This window comes from Nycticebus coucang, chromosome 15, assembly GCF_027406575.1.
Source record: "Nycticebus coucang isolate mNycCou1 chromosome 15, mNycCou1.pri, whole genome shotgun sequence".
NCBI lineage: Eukaryota > Metazoa > Chordata > Mammalia > Primates > Lorisidae > Nycticebus > Nycticebus coucang.
Genome location: NC_069794.1, coordinates 12963253 through 12986894, shown reverse-complemented (window position 1 = coordinate 12986894; position 23642 = coordinate 12963253). Strand labels below are relative to the sequence as shown.

The 23642-nt window shown below is 41.8% G+C and overlaps 1 protein-coding gene across 2 annotated transcripts in view; it reads left to right on the top strand.

Annotated features, from left to right (window-relative positions):
- Nucleotides 1-7398: 7398 nt before the first annotated feature.
- UBAC2 (UBA domain containing 2) overlaps nt 7399-23642 on the top strand; it is a 176698-nt gene continuing 160454 nt past the window's right edge. Inside the window, exon 1 of one of the 2 annotated variants that reach the window (XM_053563260.1) lies at nt 7399-7564. In XM_053563260.1, the coding sequence (XP_053419235.1) occupies nt 7534-7564 (31 nt within the window). In that variant the 5' untranslated portion in view covers nt 7399-7533. The remainder of the gene's footprint in view (nt 7565-23642) is intronic. The other variant, XM_053563261.1, reaches the window with a different exon arrangement.

Below are 23642 nucleotides of genomic sequence, written 5' to 3'. Positions count from 1 at the left end.
GGATTAAATAATTCTTTTGTATCTTGAATAATTTTTTAGTTCAACACTTGTAGAAAACATTGGCTAATGTGTTTCATCATTTTCAAGTGGTTTAATGACCTAATCTGATATTATAAATCCATACTGATTGTTAGAGCTAATTATTATTTTAGAGCTAATGCTAATTTTTAAATAGCATTAAAATTAGCAAAATGGTTTCAAATGAGTATCCCTACAACTAGTCTTACCTGCTACAGGTCATGGAACTGTGAAAATTCTGGGCAAGTAAGCTTCTCTTACAATGTATAAAGGTCGAAAAGTCTTAGGGTAAATTTTTCTTCTTTAATAATAACAATCTTGCTTGCTTAAAGCTTAAGAACTTCATTTAATATATTTGATGTATGTGAAATATATGTCCAGTCATTTATAATACAGTAGAACCTCCATAGTTGACACCCTCCCTACACTGACCACCTCCTTAGGTTGACCCAATTTTCATAGAATGGACATGCACCACATGTATGTATTAGTACAGCACCTAACGTTGAACACCTCCTTATATTGACCGATTTGTTACAGTCTCTTCGGTGATCAATTTATAGAGGTTCCACTCTACTTTGTTATCAGTATTTGTTTGATGCTGTGTAATGTATATTTGGTCTTCATCTCCATTTCCTGGCAGACAACGCCTAGAATCCTTGGAATCTCCAAAGTTGTGTCTTTTTGTAGCTAATGACTGACTGATGGGTAGCAGCCCCCGGGGCAGCTGCAGGATGGGGGCTAGTTACCAGGAAGACCAAGACAGGGTGCTAATCTGATTGTGGGTCATGAGACCCTCATTCCAGAGAGGATGCTTTCCCCTGCCCTCAAGGAAGGAATGATGCACAGAGAGGCCAGGAAGAATCTGAACAGACAGGCCTCGCTGGTTTAGATCAGACCCTTTTTGTCCAGTCACATGTTGACACAGTTGTCCACGCTTCCATCATGCCTATCCAGTGAAATCTGCACAAAAGGCGCACAGGACGGTCTGGAGAGCTTTTGGACAGCTGAACTTGTGGCATTTCCTGGAGGGTGGCGCACCCAGGGAGCGCACGGAAGCTCTGCCCCCTTCCCCTGGGCCTTGATCTACCATCTCTTCATCTGTAACCTTTCTGATATTCTTTGTGATAAACCAGTAAACATAAGAGTTTCCGTGAGTTCTGTCAGCTACTCCCACAAATTAATTGAACCCAAAGAGGCGGCTATAGGAAACCCAGCCAGTCAGTCAGAAGTTCTGGAGGCCCAGACTTGCAACTGATCTTGGGGGTGGGCAGGCGGGAAGTCTTGGGGACTGAGCCCTCAACCAGTGGGATCTGATGCTATCTCCAGGTAGGCAGTATCAGAACTGAACTGAAGGACGTCCAGCTGGTGTCTGCTGCAGAACTGATGGCTTGGTGGTGGGGAGAAACCCCCTCCCCACATTAGGTTATGGAAATCTTGTGTCTGTGTTGATTGTTGTGTTGGTGTGGGAGCAGAGGAAAATGGTGTGAGTTCTTCTTAAACACTATTTCTCTTTTATTGAAATACAAATTGGCCATTAGTGTTAAAGAAAAAATAAAATATTTTAAAACAATTTGTTTTGGAGTGCCATCTTATTTCATATGTAGGTTGAGACAAACTCCTTTTCACAGTTGTTACAAAGGTTATAAAATAATCTCTTACTCAAGGCATTAATTTTATTTATTTTTTTTTTTTGTAGAGACAGAGTCTCACTTTATGGCCCTCGGTAGAGTGCCGTGGCCTCACACAGCTCACAGCAACCTCCAACTCCTGGGCTTAAGCGATTCTCTTGCCTCAGCCTCCCGAGTAGCTGGGACTACAGGCGCCCGCCACAACGCCCGGCTATTTTTTGGTTGCAGTTTGGCCGGGGCCGGGTTTGAACCCACCACCCTCGGTATATGGGGCCGGCGCCTTACCGACTGAGCCACAGGCGCCGCCCAAGGCATTAATTTTAAATTGTATTAATAGCACTGATAACATTAAATTGTGGGTGTTTCATTAAGATTTCTGGTAACTAAGGTTGTCAGTGAATAATTCAATGTATTGCTCACATGGCTATTGCAACTTTTCAGTTGTTTATAAACCCACATTACCAGCTGACTATATTTACCCCTCCATCTGTTGCACAATGACACTGGAAAAACAAATAAAGTTTTCCTGTGCCACAATTTTTAAGAGTTTCAAATTCTGATAACTCTTAGTATCCATTGTCTGTATATCTGGAAATAAATTTTCCACTTAATGTTTTCATTATGTATGAATCATGCATTTGTAATCAGCAAAGTTTCATTATCATACAGAATATTATATTCACTAGCAATAAAAAGTCTTCTGACCACATTATCATTTCATAGCTGATTTTCTATCTCTTTGGATTTCACATAGGTTTTTCTACATATAATATCATTACTCAAAAGAATACAGGAAAATACTTAAATTTCTTGCTATCATAATGACCTCATATGGCTGGTAAAATTAACTTTTCCCCAATATTGTTTAATTACCACAAATGTTATCATTTATGCTATTTTATAAGAAATGTTACTTTACATCTTTCAGATTAGACTTCAAAACAGATTTCAAGGATAATACCATAGTTTTCTAACTTGCCTTAAATCTCTAAAGTGTCTATTTTTGCCAATTCTGTGTCTTAATCTTGATGGGTTCATCTCTTAAATGAATTAGAAAAAATGTCTTATCATATGGATACATACAAACACCCACATGAATATTCTTCACGCTATTTCTTTTTTATTTTATTTTTTATTTTTACTTATTATTTTTTTTTGTAGAGACAGAGTCTCACTTTATGGCCCTTGGTAGAGTGCCGGGGCATCACACAGCTCACAGCAACCTCCAGCTCCTGGGCTTAAGCGATTCTCTTGCCTCAGCCTCCCGAGTAGCTGGGACTACAGGCGCCCGCCACAGCACCCGGCTATTTTTTTGTTGCAGTTTGGCCGGGGCTGGGTTTGAACCCGCCACCCTCGGCATATGGGGCCCGGCGCCCTACTCACTGAGCCACAGGCGCCGCCCTTCACGCTATTTCTTAATACTTAAATTATATGTAGTATTTTTTAAAATAAGGACAACATTTACACATTTTTACAAAATGTATACAGTTACCAGCCATAAATAAAAACAGGCCCTGATTGTTTTATTTAATTTTATGTATGTACCAGCCATAAATAAAAACATGAACCGACTGTTTTATTTATTTAGGTGACTCAGATACAGACAGTAGGGTTGCTGTAGGTGGTGAGGTTTTTTTGAATTGATGAACAATCTTGATTAAGTTCTAAATAACAACAAAAATAGTATAATTGTATTCCTGGAAAATTCAGTATGAATTAAAACTCTGCAAAGCACATATGGAATTTACATGTGTCTTAGTCTGGGTTGCTATAACAAAATACCTTAGACCAGGCAATTTATAAATAATAGAAATTTATTGCTTATTGCTCATTTTTAGAGGACGGGAAGTCCAAGGTCAAGGTGCCAGCAGATTCAGCTTCTAGTGAGGGCTTGCTCTTTGTTTCCAGTTGTGTTTTCATGTGTAGGAGGGCAAAACAAGCTCTGTCAGACCTTTTTCAGAAGGGCAGTAATCCTATTCTGAAGGCTCTCCTCTCATGACCTTATCACCTTATGGATGACCCATCTCCCATTACCACCTTACTGGGGATTAAATTTCAACATAGGAATTTTGGAAGACACAAACATTCAGATCATAGTAACAGGTATAGTGGAGTAGGTTCTAGACTTAAAAAATATAAACATGCTTTTAACCTACATAATAAGCATGTGTCAGGAAGTAGTCAAAAGTTGGTTGGGACAGAGAACAATTCATTTTTTTGTGCAGGACTGTATCTCATGTGATTTCTCTCAATTCTTTGTGACAACCAAAAATACCCTTATGAATTTCCAAAATGCTCCCTGCTGAGTTAAAAATTGATTCTGAATCCTGTCATATCATTGAATGTATTTAACTACTCTTTATAAAGGTTCAGGACCCATTTTCTATCACATATTAGTTTCACAGATATTATATGTTCAAAACACATTTGAAGCAGTATGAAGCCTACTTTGTCCAAGGATTAGTTATCATCTACCAATTCTCCCAAATGGTTGTTGTCTGGAATCCCCAGGGATGTGAAGCTAGCCAGGCGTCCTCAAACTTTTTAAACAGGGGGCCAGTTCACTGTCCCTCAGACCATTGGAGGGCTGACTATAGTTAAAAAAAAAACAAAACTATGAACAAATTCCTATGCACACTGCACATATCTTATTTTGAAGTAAAAAACAAAATGGGAACAAATACAATCACACTGCCTCATGTGGCCCGCGGGCCACAGTTTGAGGACCCCTGATAGACGGTGGAATAGAACTCGATCTATGGCCTTGAGACACAGTAGACAGCCTTTGTTCTTCCTACTTTGTTAGTTTGTGATTCTTATTTTTGTAGTTGGTTTTGGCCCCCTCTACTACATGGTAATTTTTAGAAAGAATTCCAGTCTATCTCTGCTGTGCCAAAGGAACACTGATGCTAATGGTGGGCGAAACTAGGGGAAAGGCAGTTGTCAGGGGCACTTGGCCAACAATCCTCCCTCCTGTCTGACAAGGACACTCTCCTTTGACCAAAACTTCAGTCAGGCTTCTCTGATTCTCCGCTTGACTACGCCCAACTTTGGGCTTCCCTCTCTGTCCTTCAAGAATCCAGTGTGGGCAAGAATTTGTTGTCAGTGAAAATCCCCCACTTTTGTTATCTGACTACCCTTGCTATCTGGTTACCCTGGTCTGCCTTCAGCAAAGATCCTATCAGGTCTGGTTAGCCAGAACCCCCTTATCCTTGCTGGTTCCTCATAGTAATTTTCCATACATCGACTCCTACCTTGCCTCTTGGTTATAAATCTCCAAATGTCCTTGTTGGAATCCATGTTGAGTCCAATCTCTCCCCCATTGAAAGGCCCTATTGCCGGGGTCCCCCTATCACCATGCCCACCCCCCAACAGAATCTGCCTGTTTTTAACAAGTGTCATAAATAATTTTCTTTCTGGGGCTAAGATCTTACAGATGCTGTTTTATCAGAGGAAGATTATGCCTTTAGATCAAAAGAGACTCAAAATGGGTAGGATACAGCATTTTGTAAGATATTTTCCTTGCTGTCCATAGGCTCACCCTTTCACAGTAGAAGATGGAAACATCATGACTGAGACCGTGGGAAAAATATTATAATGTAGGTGAGTATCAAGTATGATGGGTACACAGATGAGGTGATAACTACTTCTGCTTGTTACAGTCTGGGAAGGGGAACATTTGAGTTGATAATTTGGGGAAGGTAGTTTAATAGGGAGTGGGTATCTTATCCACTCAATGATTTGTTTTGTTTTTTGAGACAGTTTCACTTTGTTGCTCCAGGTAGAGTACCCTGGTATCATAACTCACAGCAACCTCTAACTCTTGGGCTCAAGCTATTCTCTTGTCTCCTGAGTAGATGGGACTAGAGTCAGCCCCCAAAACACCTGGCTATTTTTAGAGATGGGAGTCTGGTGGAGTCCACCTGAAATTGTGAGCTTAGGTGATCCGCCCACCTCAGCCTCCCAAAGTGCTGGACTTACCCACTCAATGATGTTCTTAAAATACATAGGTATCAGCACTAGGTAGCAAGCTATTCTTTTAATGTGTATGTCTACACATTGTTACATGTAACTTGCCTTATTAATTTGGTTATAAATCAGTGAAAGGCATAATAAAAATGAAATCACCAACTTCTATAAATGTTACCTCAAAATATGCTGAAAGGACTGACATAACTGCTACTCTGTATTACCTGTGAAGCTGAGCTGAAGTTAACTGTTGATTTGTGATACTTTATCTGATGACTCAGAGGCTATTCCGACTTTTTCTAGTCTTCCTGGTGGAGACAACCCTCTATAAAACCTACTCAAGTGCATGGTGGTGATTTCCTTACATTGTACACAGTGTCTAAGGCTTACAAAGATACTACTATTCGCCAATTTAGGATGCAGTTTCAACAGATTCAATATAACACAGCACGGCAACAGATGATTCCGAGTGAGCCATAAAAATAGTTCTTCATAATAAAGTCTAGAAAAGAGAAAGGTGGAAATACAGGCAAGGGCAAATGACATTGACTAAGAGTTCTGGGGACATCATAATACAGGTTGAATGAATTACACTGATGACATTTTGAGTAGCACAATAGGGGAAGCCTGCCCTGTACTGTAGGATGTGTAGCAGCACCCCTGGCCTATCCCATTAGATTCTACTCACCTAAAGTCAAGTGAAAAAATGTTATTTTGGCTTAGCACCCGCACATACACTGGGGCTGGAGGGTTCGAATCCGACCTGAGGCTTGCCAAACAAGGACAACTACAACAAAAAAATAGCTACCCATTGTGGCGGGCGCCTGTAGTCCCAGCTACTTGGGAGACAATCGCTTAAGCCCAAGAGTTTGAGGTTGCTGTGAGCTGTGACGCCACAGCACTCTATCCAGGGCAACACAGTGAGACTGTCTCAAAAAACAAAACAAAGAAAAGAAAAAATGTTATTTCAAGATTGTGAACAAACCATACAAGGAACGCTTAAAGAAGGAGACAGTAATTGCCTGTACTGGCTTGGTGCCTGTAGTACAATGGTTACGGCACCAGCCATATACATCTAGGCTGGTGGGTTCGAACCCGGCCTGGGCCAGCTAAACAAAAATGAGTAACTGCAACAAAAAATAGCTGGGCATTGTGGCAGGTGCCTGTAGTCCCAGCTACTTGGGAGGCTGAGGCAAGAGAATCGCTTAAGCCCTAGAGTTGGAGGTTGCTGTAAGCTGTGACGGCACAGTACTCTACCGAGGGTGACATAGTTGAGACTGTCTCAAAAAAAAAAAAAAATTGCTCGTACTTTAGCCTTCTACAAATAATCGATGTTAATAACTTGGTCCACTGGAACCTCTAGAGCAGGGACTGCGTTTTATCGATCCACAAGCCTCAGACTTGGCACACGGGCTGTGCCCCACGAGTCCCAAGGCGGCGCGCTCCGGGGACCGCCCGTAAGACTGAGCCGAGCGGAAGGCGCCCGGGAGTCTGGCCTCGGGAGAGGTTAGAGGTCGCGGAGCCCAGCGCGGGCGACCCAGAGGGAGCCACTGCCATCGTGGCTACACGAGGCGTGGGACACACTGGGTACCAGTGTGCTGCCCCTGGGAGCTACACCTTCGCTCTTCCCGTGGCATTCTACTTTTTCCCCCCAACACCTCCCACAGCCGTCTGAAAACCCCAGACAGGCGGGTCCCTCCCCGCGCGCACGCACTTCCCTTCCCCGGCAGGAAGGGAGGGCTCTGGCCGAGCGGGGGCGCTCCTCGAGCGCGCATGCGCCGGTCATCAGGCGTCCCGGGAGAGGCCTCGCGGCGTCCCATTTGCCGCCCCGCCGGGAGTGCGCCTGCGCGGTCGCCGGGTTCCCCTTTATTTCCCTCCCCTTGTCTCCCGCGGGGGCTCCCGGCCCAGCGGGACCATGTTCACCAGCACCGGCTCCAGTGGGCTTTGTGAGTACCCGCCACCGCCGTCCTGGCCGCCACCTACTCGCCACCCTGGGCACCTCCGTGAGGAGGCTGAGGGCAGCGGGTATCCTCGGGTTTGCAGGAGGTTGGGGGGCCGACCCTCCAGCCTCGCTCCCGAACCCCAGTAGTACTTGCTCTTGGGGGACCGCGGGTTCCGCCTCGAGGGGCGAGTGGGCGCTAAGTCCCGCCCAGTCCCGGCCCACACCTGTGAGCCCCAGCCGGGCTGGGTTCCTTGGGCGATCTCGTGGCCCGGTTGCAGCGCGTGTGTGGAGCCGAAAGAAGAGGCCGTCCTGGTGGAGGCGAAGTGGACGCCTCTGCCCCCTTCCAGTCATCTCGCTCCATTCATTTAGGGTGTTGGGGACCGACCGAACTGATTCTCTGCCACATGCACATTTCAGCTCTGCTTCAGGAGCTGACCTCTCAGTTTTACTTGGATATGTTTCTTCTCCAGCCTCCCTGAAGAATTTTTAGACAAATAAAAACGGATTAAAGTGCTTTGAAGTGGAGGCAAGTTAGGAAGTCTTTTGGAGAGAGAGTGCATACTTTGCTGCTGGATTTTGTTGTATTTTCCTGGCTTGTCAGCGATGGTCAGCAGCTAAGGAGCGGAGAAGTATAGATAGCCTTTGAAACAGCCCTTCCTCGTTGACATTGATTATATTTCATTGACTTTCGACAAGGTGTATTGAATGTTAACCAAACAATACTGAGATTAGGCACTTGTACAGCAACATTGAATATTTGAACAGCTATAATTTTGCAATTGCTTGTCGCTGTTGATACTTCATATTTCTATACATGGGAAGTGAATGTTGATAGAATACAGAAACATCGTACATTTCCAAATGTTAAGGATCTGGGAATATTGTGAATCTTTTTCTGACAATGTTGACAATATATGTCTTAGTTTGGCAGTGAGTTAGTTTCAGAGGGGCAGGCATCATTTATCATTTTAAATCTTCCTCATTTCTCAACAGGTTTTGAAATGAGTTTAATATTTATGATTTCTCTTGTTTTATAATTAATTTTATTTATAGCATCTTTCATGCATTAGACCCAGAGCATCTTACAACTGCTAGCTAACTAATCTTCCTGAAACTACCATTTGAAGAACATACTTGCAGTCAATGAAGCTAACAGTTCAAGATTGTGATGTGCTTTTCCTGGGATCGCACAGTGAGCCATACACTAGGGTAGGGGTTCTCAAACTGCGGCCCGTGGGCCACATGAGGCGGTGTGATTGTATTTGTTCCCCTTTTGTTTTTTTACTTCGAAATAAGATATGTGCTGTGTGCATAGGAATTTGTTCCTAGTTTTTTTTTTTTAACTATAGTCCAGCCCTCCAATGGTCTGAGGGACAGTGAATTGGCCCCCTGTTAAAAAAGTTTGAGGACGCCTGCACTAGGGGGTATGAAATTAGCAGTAGAACTTCAGGTTTAGTTGTTTTTTCAGCCTTTTAAGCTATCCTGGCAGGCCAAAATAACATATAAAAAATTAAAAGTCCAGAGAAACCTGTTACGGCTTGCTGTACTCTATTAGCCATTAGATTGCATTGGCAAAGTGTATTCAAGTTTGATACAGGGTATCTTAGGGGAAGGTCATACTTTATTACCTATGGCACAGGTTGTTGAATATTAAATTCTAGGAGCTAGACTGCCGCCCCAGGAGAGATCTAGGCCAGGAGCCCCCTCAGCTGTCTTGGCATCTTTTTAAAGTAAGTGCATCCACAGTGTAAGAGTTAATAAGATGACCATTCCCCAGGAGGATGTGTCTTACGTGATCATTCTGCAAACACGTTGGGCATCTACTGTGGGCTTTGAACTGTGCTAGAAGCTGGGAATGTAACAATGAACAAGTCTTGCCCCAGTGTTTACAGGTGCTTACAGTGGAGTTTGGGTGCAGTTTTTCCAGGGGAAGATATTGAGCAAGTCTGTGTATTTGTACTTATCTTGCTTTAAGATTTGTCTCTAATGAAACTACCACTGAAAGGAAGTGTTTTCCTTTTGCAAAGAAGTTCTGATCCTGAGTAAGCTTCCTGAAGAAAGATAACAATACATCTCTCTGGCTTTGCCCCCACGAGTGGTAAATAAAGTCTTCTTTAAGAGAGAAAGCTCTACCGTTTCCTACCACCTGTGTATTTCCCATATTTTGTGACTAGTAGATAATGGTGTTTTAGTGTTAAACCTTTCTCTCTCATTTAAAAAGTGTCTGTTAAGGACCCATGGAAGCCACACACTGTCCAAGTCCAGAGGACAAAGTGGTAAACAGGATAAAGAGACCAACATCATGTAGGTTAATGAAACATTGTGATTTTACGTAGTAATAAATGTTAAGAAAATAAGAGGGTAATGGCAAGTTATGGTGCGGAACTGCTTTGGCATGTGGTCAGGAAGATATCTGGGAAGGTGACGTTTGAGCTGAGACCCAATGGTGTGAGGGAGCCAGCTTGTCAGAGTTTGCTGAAAAATCTGAAACAGGCATGGCAGGATGTTTTCAAGGTACTAATGAAAGTTGATGCAGCCTGTGTGGGAATTTGTGACCATTTCTTTGAAACTGTATGCCTAGTCATGCCTTTGTAATTGGGTAAAAATGAATAGGACAATGTTCATAAGTTATTTTAGATTCCTTGCTTATAGACCAGTGCTATCACTTGGCTCTGTTTCCTAATATATCTTTCTTAATTTATTAATAAGTGTTCCTATTACTTAATGCACCTCACATTGTATTCAGTGTGTATAGTAGACTTAACCAACATTAATTGCATGTCTAAAATATTGCACCCTCAAGTACAGTGTCTATTGGGGAGTTTTTTTTTTTTTTCACAAGCAATTAAACAACTTCTGTGCTTGGTGCTGTGGGTTTATTACAGGGGGTGGACTGGATGGGAAGAGGCATGGTTGTTAAAGAAGACTCCCAGTGGCAGTCTGATATTTGAGTTGGTTTATGAAAGATGAGTTAGAGTTTGTCAGACATAATAGCGGGGAGAAGAGCCTGAGCAGGGCTTGGCAGAAAGGCAAGAGGGAATGATTTGGGGGCTTGGTGACATGGTTGGAGGGACTTGAGAGGTGTGTAGTGAAACTGCTCACGGTGGGTGTGCTTCTCATCTTGTTGTGGTGAGAGGAACACAGGGGATTACTCCTAATAATGGAGTAGTGGTTTCCAAATGCTGTCTGTGTCTGGCTGCAAAAAATCAACCATATGCTTTCTGAATGTATACATTCCTGGGTCCCATCCCCAGAGGGTCAGATTTGGAAGGGCTAAAATGGGCATCAGAAGTCTGAATTTCTAAAGCCGTTTCTGACATTTCTTTCTTCATATCCGGTCTGGAAGCCATAGTTTATTAGCCAAGTTGCACTCTCATCCAGATTCTCAGAGACCTGGCACCTCTGTCCTTGCATGCTCATCGAGTGTGCAACCCCCAACTGTGAATTTATGGTGTCTAGTCTGAGCTGAGCCATTGACACGTTTTCTCAGTTAAGTTTCTTGGATTCAGTCATTTCCCTATGTTATTTGCATTTTATCACTGGCTTCAAGACTATTCCCAGTATCTCCCCATCCCACTTTTAACCCTTTAAAAAAGTCTGGGCTGTCCACTGGATTCTCCCTCACCTCTCCCTAACTTATTTCTGTGTACTCTTAGCTTTGTGCCTTTCTTCCAGTCTAAAAGAATAAAAGCACTGTTCTAGCTGAGGCCTACCCTCCACCTATTCTGAACTCTTTTCTTGTATTTTCTGGCACAACTCCTGTTTCTTCTTTACCTTCATTCTCTCTTCTGTTGGAGTGGACCTGCCCTGTGGTTATAACCAATGCTTTCTCTTGTGGGAGCCTCTCCTGTGCTGCTCCCTTCACCTGGGGGACTGTATCTCTCTTTTGGTGAGCAAGCAGAGTGTGGGGTTTAGAGCAACGGGTTTGGGAGTCAGAGCCCTTGTGGATGGGAAGGGGATCAGTAGAGTTAATATACATAGAGCTCCAGAATTTTGCCATAGTCAGTAGTCAGGTTTAAGAATTATTAATTTGGTCCTTCTGAGACTGTTCTAAAAGATACAAAAGCATAACCTATCCATTGACCTTCACTTGTGCCCCCCCAGCTGTCACCACTTTCTTTCAGCCAAACTTCTTTTTTTAGGTAATGTAACTCTCACCCTAGATAGAGTGCTGTACTGTCATAGCTCATAGCAATCTCAATCTCTTGGACTCAGGTGATTCTCTTGCCTCTGCCTCCCCTGTAGGTGATATAGTCCCATCCAGTTCTTTTATATTTTGTAGAGATAGGGTCTCACTGTCACTCAGGCTAGTCTTGAACTCCTGAGCTCAAGGGATCCACCCGCCTCGGTCTCCCAGAGTGCTAGGATTACAGATGTGAAACACGCTGGCCTTCAGCCAAACTTCTTGAAAGATGATCTTCCCTTGTTTCCCACTTCACCTCTCTTCATCTTTGAGGCCTCTACAATTAGTCTGCTGCTCTTTGATGCTACCACTGTGGCAAGGCCCTTCGAAGTGCTAATGCTGCTCTAAAACTGTCATTTGATCTCAAGCATTTGTTTGGGGGCTTTGGGTCAGGTGCAATTGGAGAAATTTGATGAACCCAAGGTCCATTGGTGTTAGCCTGTGGTGTGGATGTTCATTTGCTGTAGAAATAGGTGAGCCATAACGACTGGTGGGGAGATTCAGGGTCTGCATCTCCCACCTTCTTTTCAGCTCAGGATCTTGCCTTGGGAGCCCAAATACTCTGTTCCTAGCAGAATGCCAAATGAACAAAAATGTTTACCACTGTGGCCCTTTTCTTATGCTCTGGGGGAGGAACAAACCTTCTTCTTACTGACATTCTTTCTTAAGTATGCATTCTAGGTGTTGAATAGTAACTTGTGGGAGATGATCAAGTAAGTCTTTAAGTTTGTCTCTCACCATCTCTTTAAAATGTACTCAGTTGGGGAAGCTTTTTGCCTTTATGAAAAGACCTCCTGACTTTTACTCTTTGATTCATTGGAATTCATTACATACTTAATGGGCAGTACTGGAGTAAATAAAAGACCACAGGTGGTGGTGGTGATTAGGTAATAGAAGTCTTAAAACATAAGGCTCAGTTTAAACATTTCAAGTACCTAGTTCAGTATTTTGTTTGTTTTGAAACACTTTCTCACTTTGTCACCTTTGTAGAGGGTTGTGGCTTCATAGGTCCCAGTGACCTGGAACTCTTGGGCTCAAGTGATCTCCTTCTTCAGCCTTCCAAGTAGCTGGGACTACAGGCTCCCACCATAGCGCCCAGCTAGTTTTAGAGATGGGGTCTCTTGGCTTCCCAGAGTGCTAGGATTATAGGTGGGGCCCTAGTTTAGTATTTTAATCAGGACACCCATCTCCACCCAGAGGTTCCTCCCTCTTTCTCCCAGTTAAGACTTGTAGTTGACAACTTGTCAGAAGAATGGGGTGAGGATTGGCTTGTACTGCTTTTGGTTCCACTCTGTCCCTCAGAATTACTGGGCCTGACCTCACTGGGTTCTATGATGGCTGGAATAGGAGAAGGAATGGTGAGGAACTCAGTTCTTCCGTGGCTCCGAGCCTGGCAGGTGGTTAAAGATGACCCTTCATCCTGCAAGTGCTTGAATGGGTTTTTCAGAGACTCTTAAGGATACAATAGCTGCTGCCCCTTTGACCTTAGTGCCTCCATATTTTGGTGGATTTACTTTGGTGACTCTTTTTCAGCTCCTAGGAACTTAGATCTCCTTATAATTTCCTTGTGCTGGGGTCCTTTTGGCCTGCTTGGGAGCACTGTTGGACTGAACCAAAGATGATCCCCCTGCTGGCTCTTGCATGTGGCCCACTATGTCTTACCTGGCACTGCGTATTCCTTGCCCTGATTGTGCATGTCCATTCTGGTGATGTACTGCTCAGGCTGTGTGAGCATTCTTGGGTGCCCACTTGAGGGGTCACGTATTTAGCTCATCTGATAGGCCATTCAGACCGCCACTCAGCTTGCTTGTGAGGGTGTGGCTGTGCTCAGCACTTCAGGGGTTCACTCTGCAAATCTTCCTCCTCCTATCCTGTTTTCATGTAGAGAACTCTCCCATTCCCCTCTCAGTCTGTATCCATCCATCGCCTGGCTGAGAGGCGTTTAAGAGTCATGGGACTCCTTTGGATTCATTTTCTTGGTAAATTCTTCATCTTGATGTGGAGTGTCCCTTTGGTAGACTCTTGCATCTTGGTTTCTGAGGGAAAACTCCCAATTTTACCATCTTTTAGTTGATTTTCTATTTTGCTGGGCAAAAACCATTTGGCTGGTTTCTTCAGGATGACTTTAAAGTTTGTTTTTAACCAGGCTTGGGTTGCTCAGACCCTGCACAGCTGCCTTTGAAGCTTGACTCTTGGGGACAAACTATTCCCCACATTTCTTAAGATTTTGGGGAATGTATTCTTGAAACTACCAAGTAATATACTATTTATTCATAAATTTAGCCAAGAAAGAAAGATAAGCATTAATCAGAAAGAGAGAAGCTTAAGGGAGGACTCCTTAAAAAAATGAAAAGCTAAGATAAACCACACTATGGATGGTTTGGAAAATAAAGAAAAAACACTTAGCACTTCAGTTAATTTTCTTCATCTTCTCCTGTATTTTTATGTTCTGATTTTTGTTATAAAATGAGTATATATTCATCAAAAAAATCTGAAATACGGAAAAGCACCGGGAAGAAATGAAATAGCTTTTATTAACATTTTACATGTAGTGTTTATTCTGTTTTTTCCAGTGCAAAAATAATAATCAAATGAATAAAAGTAAGTTTGCCATACTGAATACTATTTTGTAACTTATTTCACTCAACAGAATCTTTAAAAATGTAATCATAATGACTATGTATGTACCCTTTCTTTGTATTCTGCTTCTTTCCTTTTTTTTTTGTAGAGACAGAGTCTCACTGTACCGCCCTCGGGTAGAGTGCCGTGGGGTCACACGGCTCACAGCAACCTCCAACTCCTGGGCTGAAGCGATTCTCTTGCCTCAGCCTCCGGAGTAGCTGGGACTACAGGCGCCCACCACAACGCCTGGCAATTTTTTGGTTGCAGTTTGGCCGGGGCTGGGTTTGAACCCGCCACCCTCGGTATATGGGGCCGGCGCCCTACTCACTGAGCCACAGGCGCCGCCCTGCTTCTTTCCTTTTTCATAAGCATTTCCCTGCTATGCTATTCTTGCAGAATTAGGTTATTTCTCTTCTTTTTTTTTTTTCTATCATAATAATACTGAGCATCTTAATCTTTAGATATTCCTAGGAGTGGAAGAACATTAAATAAAGTGTATCATCTTGTAACTTTTGGTTCATACTCTAAAATTCCAACTCAGAGGGTGGTACCAATTTAAAACACCAACAATTTAAGGGAGAAAAGATTGCTTTACTTAGGTTGTTATATTTAATTTTCACATTATCTCTAGGAGGACAGGTATTGTTCTTTTCCCCCAATCTCCACCCCCCAATATTTAGTGTATTGAGGCTCAGAAAATAATTTGTCTGAGATCACATAGCCAGGAATACACGGAAGAGCTGAGATTTGACCCATGCTTGCCTGCCTGCAGTGTCTTTCTACTGTATCGTGCCACATTAAAGGTACTAATTTGACATAATCTAGTCTCTTTAATGGAAAATGGCAATGGCAATGTATCTTGCAAGCCTTAGGAAAAACATCTGGAAAAAAGAAACGTAATTTAAATGAGAGATCTATATAACTCTGTATACTCCTTATACTTTTTCAATCAATAACAAGTGTGAGTTATTAGCATAAAACTGTGTGTGCTAGGCACTGTTCTAAGAAGTTTACATATGTTAACTCATTTAATTCTGAGAACAGCCCTGTGAGAGAGGAATGGGTATTCTTCCCTATTTGCAGGTGAGGAAGTTGAGACATAGACATTTTAGTAACTTTCCCAAGGTCACATAGCAGGTGAGGAGCAGGACTAGAATTGGAGCCCAGACAGCCTGGCCCCACATTCTGTGTTGCACACTGCTGCTTCTCAGCCTTAAAAAAAGTGTATCTCTGTGGATCTGTCTTGAACTCTGGGATCTTCTCAGACAGATGATGTAAAGGGTGTAGTGCAGGTTGGCAGTAGGGCTCACATTATAACAAGCTGTGTCCTGACAAGTTAGTTTTCATCCCTTGGGACTGTGGCAGCTGCCTTCAGTCTAGGAGTCTCCCTCTGTTTTCCTTACCTCAGAGCCAACATCCAGTTTGCTTTTCATAGAGATGTTTTATATCCTAATTAGGATCTTTTTGTAATAGCTGGTGTTTTATAGTTATTTTTATTTATGGGTATTCCTTTTCCCCTCTCTTCTCTTCCCAAATTATCTTTCTCCAACTTTTTCCATTCTCAACTTGTCTTAATTTCAGTTTTAGTAATGAAAGAAAGCTAAACCTACCTTATGTCATGCTCCTTTCAAAATGTATTTTTTGTAGATTTTTTTTTATTTTTTTGAGACAGTCTCACTATGTCGCCCTCAGTATAGTGCTGTGGTGTCACAGCTCACAGCAACCTCAAACTCATGGGCTTCAGCAATTCTCTTGCCTCAGCCTCCCAAGTAGCTGGGTGGGACTACAGGCACCTGCCACAACTCCCGGCTATTTTTGGTTGTAGTTGCCCGGGCTGGGTTTGAACCCGCCAGCCTCAGTGCATGTGGCTGGCACTGTAACCACAGTGCTACAGGCACTGAGTCATTTTTGTAGAATTTTAATAAGAAGCGTATCTCATGGATAATTTAGTGTTTTTGAAATGTGCTTTGTGGAACACTGGTACTGTGAAGGGCTTCTGAAGTTTTAACCCTTATTTAAATTATGAGTATAAATGAGAATTACATTTATAAATTATGGATATAGATGAGAATTTAACCTTACTTAAATTATGATTCTTTTCCCCAGATGTTTTTCCTAAGAATTGATAAGTTATAGTGTCATTGTTCTCAGTCATTTCCAGTCACTTTAGTCCCTTAAGTGTAGCATCATACAGTGGAAAGCAAAACACTTGGCACTAATATTTGGAAAAGGTTCTGAAAAGATAAAACCTAGGTCAAGGATGTTTCTGAAAGATCTGAAAAGATAAAACCTAGGTCAAGGATGTTTCTGAAAGATCTGAAAAGATAAAACCTAGGTCAAGATTCTGAAAAGATAAAACCTAGGTCAAGGATGTTTTAGGTGTTTATCTGAAAAGATAAAACCTAGGTCAAAAAGATTCTGAAAAGATAAAACCTAGGTCAAGGATGTTTCTGAAAGATCTGAAAAGATAAAACCTAGGTCAAGATTCTGAAAAGATAAAACCTAGGTCAAGGATATTTTAGATGTTTATCTGAAAAGATAAAACCTAGGTCAAGGATGTTTAGTGTTAATTTGCATTGTCAGTGTTAAACAAGATATCTTGTTTAACACTGACAATGCAAATTAACACTTCAAAGGCCCACGGCAGCCTTGCCATAAAGAAATGTTTATTAACTCTCTTGTTTCTAAGGTTTATTGGGAATGAGTTAAAAGAAGAAATGTGAAATTCCATTTCATTTTACCACCCAGATTTGATCCTTATTTACATACTGCATAAATTTTTTTTTTCCTTTACATGTGGATGTATGTATAAACATTTTTAAAAGCAAAGTTGGGGCTAGATATCCTTTTGCATTCTGCTTTATTCACTTAATCTTTGTAAGTGAATTTACTCCACATCATTAATAACCTCCAAGGCTGACTTTTAAAATTACTTTTGTTTTAGGCCCACATGTGATAATTACTTCCCCATCCAAATAACCGTTGTTGATAACTTAGTGCCTGTTCTTCTAGACGTTTTTTGTGTGTATGCTTACGTATGTATTCTCTTTTTCTCTCTGACACTAACTCAATGCATACATTATAGGTCTGTTTGCTTTTAATAACAGAAATGACATTCAAGTATGCATTTTGTTATTTTCTCCCAGCCTTATCTTAGATATTAAAAAACATGAGTTTGAATGATTATAACATTTTATCATACAAAAATGTGTTTTTTTTTCCCTCCATATTCCACAAGCCCCCACCCCCCCTTTTTTTTTGAGATGGAGTCTTACTCTGTTGCCCTGAGTAGAGTTTCATGGCATCATAGCTCACAGCAACCTCAAACTCTTGGGGTTAAGCAGTCCTCTTGCATCAGCCTTCTAAGTAGCTGGGATATAGGCACCCACCATGACGCCCAGTTAGTTTTTTCTATTTTTAGTAGAGATAGGGTCTTGGTTCTTGCTCAGGCTGGTCTCGAACTCATGAGCTCAAACGATCCACCTACCTCAGTCTCCCAGAATGCTAGGATTACAGGCATGACCCACTGTGCCCGGCCCAGTATTTTCACATTTAAAAACAATGTTGAGGCCCAGTGCAGGCTCATGCCTATAATCCTAGCACTGTGGGAGGCCAAGATGGGAGGATCACTTAAGCTCAGTAGTTCAAGATCATCTTGAGCAAACAAGACCCCATTTCTACTAAAAATAGAAAAATTATCCCCAGCCTTGTGTGGCAGTATCTGTAATCCCAGCTATTCTGGAAGCTGAGGCAGGAGGATCACTTGAGCCCAGGAGCTTGAGGTTACTGTGCTAGTCTGAGGCCACAGCACTTGAATAACTTTATAAACTCAGTTATTGAGTCACATTCTTTGACTTTATGTTTAAAAAATCTGAAAATTATTATCTTAATTATTGCATTATTGATTTAGTAATTATTAAATTATTCCAAATGTGGACTTAGAGGGTTAAAGAAAGTAATTTAAAACTTTTGATCTGTGTTGCCAAATCTTCCAGAAAGGATGTTTCATTTTATGTCTCAGCAGTTTAGGAGTGTTGTCAGCAAACTCTTATAACATTTGAGCATGATAATTTAATTTTTGAGAGATTAAAAATGGTGTTGCTTGGGCGGCGCCTGAGGCTCAGTCGGTAGGGCGCCGGCCCCATATACCGAGGGTGGCGGGTTCTAAACTCGGCCCCGGCCAAACTGCAACCAAAAAATAGCCAGGCGTTGTGGCGGGCGCCTGTAGTCCCAGCTACTCGGGAGGCTGAGGCAAGAGAATCGCTTAAGCCCAGGAGTTAGAGGTTGCTGTGAGCTGTGTGAGGCCACGGCACTCTACCGAGGGCCATAAAGTGAGACTCTGTCTCTACAAAAAAAAAAAAAAAAAAAATGGTGTTGCTTTTGTTTGAATGTGTGGGAAGGTGAACTTTTTTCTCTTGTGTTTGTTAGCTGTTCATCTTCCAGTTTTGACTTGGTTATTGCTCAGAGTGGTTACCTTTATAATTTTAAATAATGGAAAAAATGCTTAGTTTCTGATGTATCAGGTTTTGGCACAATCGCTGAACTCTTCTGTGAAAATAAGAAATTAACCCAGGAACATGTATACCTATTTGTTTTCCATTTACTACAGTGTTAGGAATTTTCTTTTGAAATGACTTTCTTACTTAAGTCATAGTAAGACAATTTAAAGAAAATATTAAATATTTAATAATAGGATAAGCAATACTGTGTTATGGCAGAAATTGTGGTGCTGTAGTGGAAATGGCTGGAGTTTGAGAAATGCACTAAATTCTTTGATAATTGCCCGTGTTCCTTTCTAGGGTCTGGTATTTATTGACTCTGGACTCATTTGAAAGGACATGTTTCTCTGTGTTTGAGGATTCTTTTATTAATATCTCAGTACACACTTTGTAAGGGAGGAAAAGTAGACCAAAGTCTGCTGTCTTAAACTGGAATTTTATTCTAGGTATTTTTTTATTTCATTGTTTTTATTTGAGTCCTTTTAGGATCAATTCTAGTGTTTGGGGCTTAAGTGGGTCTGTTTTTCCCCACCAACTAGGCAGTTTTCTTAGCACCAGTGGTTGGAGACATTAGTAGCTCCTGGCACCTCATCCCTAAGCAGATTAGGCCACATGGAAAGGCCACGTGAAGTCAACATTTGCAAGGATTTTCAGTTGGTTCTCTTATGCTGTTTCACCAAGTAGGAGTGGGAGAGGCCCTGTGGATCATCAAAAGCTTTACAGTCAGACTCAGATCTTTCCACTTTGCAGATGTGTGTTTTGTTTGACATCTTTCCCCCAAACAGACCAAATTAATCTGCATGAAAAACCTGCAGAAACAAGTGCGCCCTCCAGTTCACCCTCACGGTTGTCTTGCTTGCCACCTCCTTTGGTTAATTCTGATCTGCTGGGTCTTTGAACACAAGGAACCCTCCCTGGCTTGTTGCCCAACTGTCAGCTGCAGCACTTTCTGGCACTCAGCTTTTTGCTTTTTCCCTTTTGTAACTTAGCAGTGCCCTGACCCCCACCCACCTTGGGGTGCTTCTCGAGGCCATGCTTGGAAATAGGCCATGCAGGTATGTTTCCTTTGGTTTTTGCGGCGGTGGTGAGGAGGAGGACAGTTTTGCCAGCCTTTTAAAATTGGGTATTTCAGGCCAAAGTCCAGATTTGTTATCTTCTGAAGTAGATGGTCTGGTAGCATCAGGGCTGAGTCGTTAGTGACAACCCACTGAACATGGGCTCACCTTCCTGCCATGACTTCCCCTATTCCACTGCCTCGCTGGCCCCCTTAGCACTTGAATTTACGACACAGTTACTTGCCACTAACCACACATTTCCCCATTTAAAAATTATTTTTCCTCCTCTCTTACATAAAAAATTATGTGGGCTCAGAACTTTTTACAAGCTTCCTAATTCACTTTTTCAGAGTTGTTTCTACTGTTGAATGATTTATCTCATTTATGTGTAACATTCATAATTCTTTTTAATCTCCTTTGTCCTTTAAAATTATTTAATTATAAGTGTATTTTTTGTCTAGTTAGCACTTTTAACAATTACTGATTTTTTACATTTAATGAAAGGGTTAATGTTTGTATAAAATTTCTCTAAGAAGTATAAATCCTCATAGTGCCCCACACAAGGACAGGACCAAAATAATAACCTAGGGGTCTACTGCCATTGTTGGTGACTTGCAGATCTGACACTATTCTCCAGCATGCAAGCCTCTGTTGTTAGGTGCTGTTTTAAGATTTCCTTTTAAAAATTGTACTACTCACTCTTTTTTCCACCCCAATTCACACTAAATATTTTTGATGTAGAACATACCTTTGTATATAGAGGGCAAGTCTTTCTCCCGTCCTTTTTTTTCTGGAAACTTCTTAGCACTTTCTTCTGTAGCTTTCCTGATAAACCTTGTAACCATTGGCTGCCATCCTAATAAGCCGGGCACTCTTGACCATTCATTTGGAGACCTATGTGAGGAGTAGCATCTAGTGTCATTGAATTTTCCCTGTTGTGTTAGGGGCAGGAGGTAATTCATACATAGCTTTCAGCATTTTACATCTAAACATGGTGGGGAAATGGGTGTAATAAAAATATACCTGGGTCCTTTTGATCCCCAGGCCAGGCTTTGTTGAGGTGGTCACCAGGGCGTACTCATTCCTCCCTCACCTGGTCACTGAAGAAAAGTTTCCTTAAATTTTCTTTTGGGAAGCTCAGGGACCTGAGAAATAAATCATGATGGAAGAAGGAGGTATTTCTTTTTTTTGTGTGTGTGTGTGGTTTTTTGGCCAGGGCTGGGTTTGAACCTGCCACCTCCAGCATATGGGACTGGCGCCCTACTCCTTGAGTCACAGGTGCTGCCCGAAGGAGGTATTTCTTGCAATGCATGGTTTACTGCACTTTTGTGGATTTCTACCCTTATTTTTGGCTTAACCTCTTTTCACTGAAAAACTTTCTTTTGAGACGGAGTCTCACTTTTTGGCCCCCAGTAGAGTGCCGTGGTGTCACAGCTCACAGCAACCTCAAACTCTTGGGCTCAAGCGATCCTCTTGCCTCCACCTCCTAAATAGCTGGGACTACAGGCGCCCACCACAATGCCCGGCTATTTTTAGAGACGGGTCTTCGTTCTAGCTCCGGCTGGGCTTGAACTTCTGAGCTCAGGCAATTCACCTGCCTTGGCCTCCCAGGGTGCCAGGATTACAGGTGTGATCCACCACACCCAGGCTTCACTGAAAAACTTTTAGAAAGTTACTTCATGAGACACAAATCACCTCATTCTGGTGGGAACTTTGAGAAGTTTAGCAAATAGTTAAATACTCAGAAATGGGAAAACCAATATTGTGGTAGGATATGGCAGCCCATCTTTTAAAGGGTGTGAACCACACAGGGCTTTTTGTCTTGTATTTTTACATGCTGACTTGTGCAAACAGGCAGAGCTGCTGGGCTGCTCCCCCACCATCTGTCTTTCATCTAGAATGCTCTGCAGCAGCCCACATGGCTAAGCTTTGCAAGACCTGTGGTTAGTGTCTTTAATACCCAAACAATATGTGTCTTATTCAGGTAAAGTTCATATAACGTAAAATTCACTTTAACTAGTAGAACTTCCATAGTGGACCACCTCTCTACAATGACTGTTTCTATAAGTTGATCTAATTTTCATAGACTAGACATGTACCACATGTATGTATCAGTATAGCGGGCCTAGGTCCTTACGTTCACCACCTCCATATGTTGACTAATTTGTTACAGTCCCTTGGGTGGTCAGCTTACAGAGCTTCTACTTAAATATGCAGTTATTGGCTTTCAGTATACTTACATTGTTGTGGAATTAACACCGACCGTATTCCAATTCCAGAACATTTCGTCATGTCAAACGAAAGCCAGTACGCGTTAAGCAGGCCCCCATTCCCTTCCCCTGCTGCCCTTGACTAACACTCATTTGCTTTCTATCTCTATAGATTTTTAAATTCTGGACATTTCATGTAAACAGAATCATGCAATCTGTGGCTTTTTGTGGCTTTTTTCACTTTGCATAATGTTTTTCAGATTCAGCCACGTTGTAGCATGTATCTGGGTCCAGAATGTATCTGGGTCCATTCCTTTTACGGCTGAAAAGTATTCCATTTTATAAATATACCACATTTTGTTTATCCATTTGTTGTTGAACATTGAGTTATTTCCACTTTTTGTCTATTGTAATAATAGACGCATACATTTGTAAGCAGTTTTTGGTTTGAATGCCTGTTTTTGGTTTTCTTGGGTATATTCCTAAGAGTGAAATTGAAATTGCTGGACCACATGGTAATTCGATGTTTGATGTTTTGAGAAACCAGAAAGATGTACTTTAAATATTAAAATAGAAGTAAATAAAGTTATTTGGTACATATTAGAAAAATGTTGTTTTTTTTATAGACAGGCAGAACTGAGTTCAAATCTCAATCCCTCTATTAACTAGCTATAATATTGTACTTGTTATTTAACCTTCTTGCTCTTTCTTTACCTACTATTCAGGTAATTAATTCCTGCCTCAGGATTACTATAAGAATTCACTGACATGGTATTACATAGAAAGTAAGTTTATTAGCACAGCACTAGGCATAAAGTAATCCACATATATGGTAATTATTATTTTAGGATAATACAGTCACCCAAGTTTGGTTGGTATTCATTACCACAAAGAAATGGCGTTGTACTTTGATCATACCGTGAGAAAGAGAGGAGGTAAATCACCCACAAGGAAATATTAAACTTTGGTGTTTTGTATTATCCTTTTTTTTTTTTAATATGAGACAGAGTCTCACTGTGTTGTCTGAGTTAGGGTGTAGTGTGTCATCGTAGCTCACAGCAACCTCAAACTTCTGGGCTTAAGTGGTTCTCTTGCCTTAGACTCCTGAGTAGCTGGACTACAGGCACGCCACCATACCCAGCTAATTTTTCTGCTTTTTGTTAAAAGAGGATCTTGTTCTTGCTCAGGCTGGTTTTGAACCTGAGCTCACGCAATCTTTCTGCCTTGACCTTCCAAGGTGCAAGGATTATAGGAGTTAGTCACTGTGCCTGGCCATGGTGTTTTATATTATCTTTCCCATAGCTATTTTGCGTTTTGCAAAATTTGTAGCATCTCTATTTTCAAAGGTAGAATGACCTGTTGTAATGACCTTTTTAAAACCTTCTGTTTGATCACTGCTTGGGTTCTGTGTGTATGGACCACTTCCTGGCTTCACTCACAGAGAGGCCAAAAGACAACTCGTTTCTTGCCGCATCTCGATGCATAAAGATTTAGCGTATTGACCTTTTTCCTG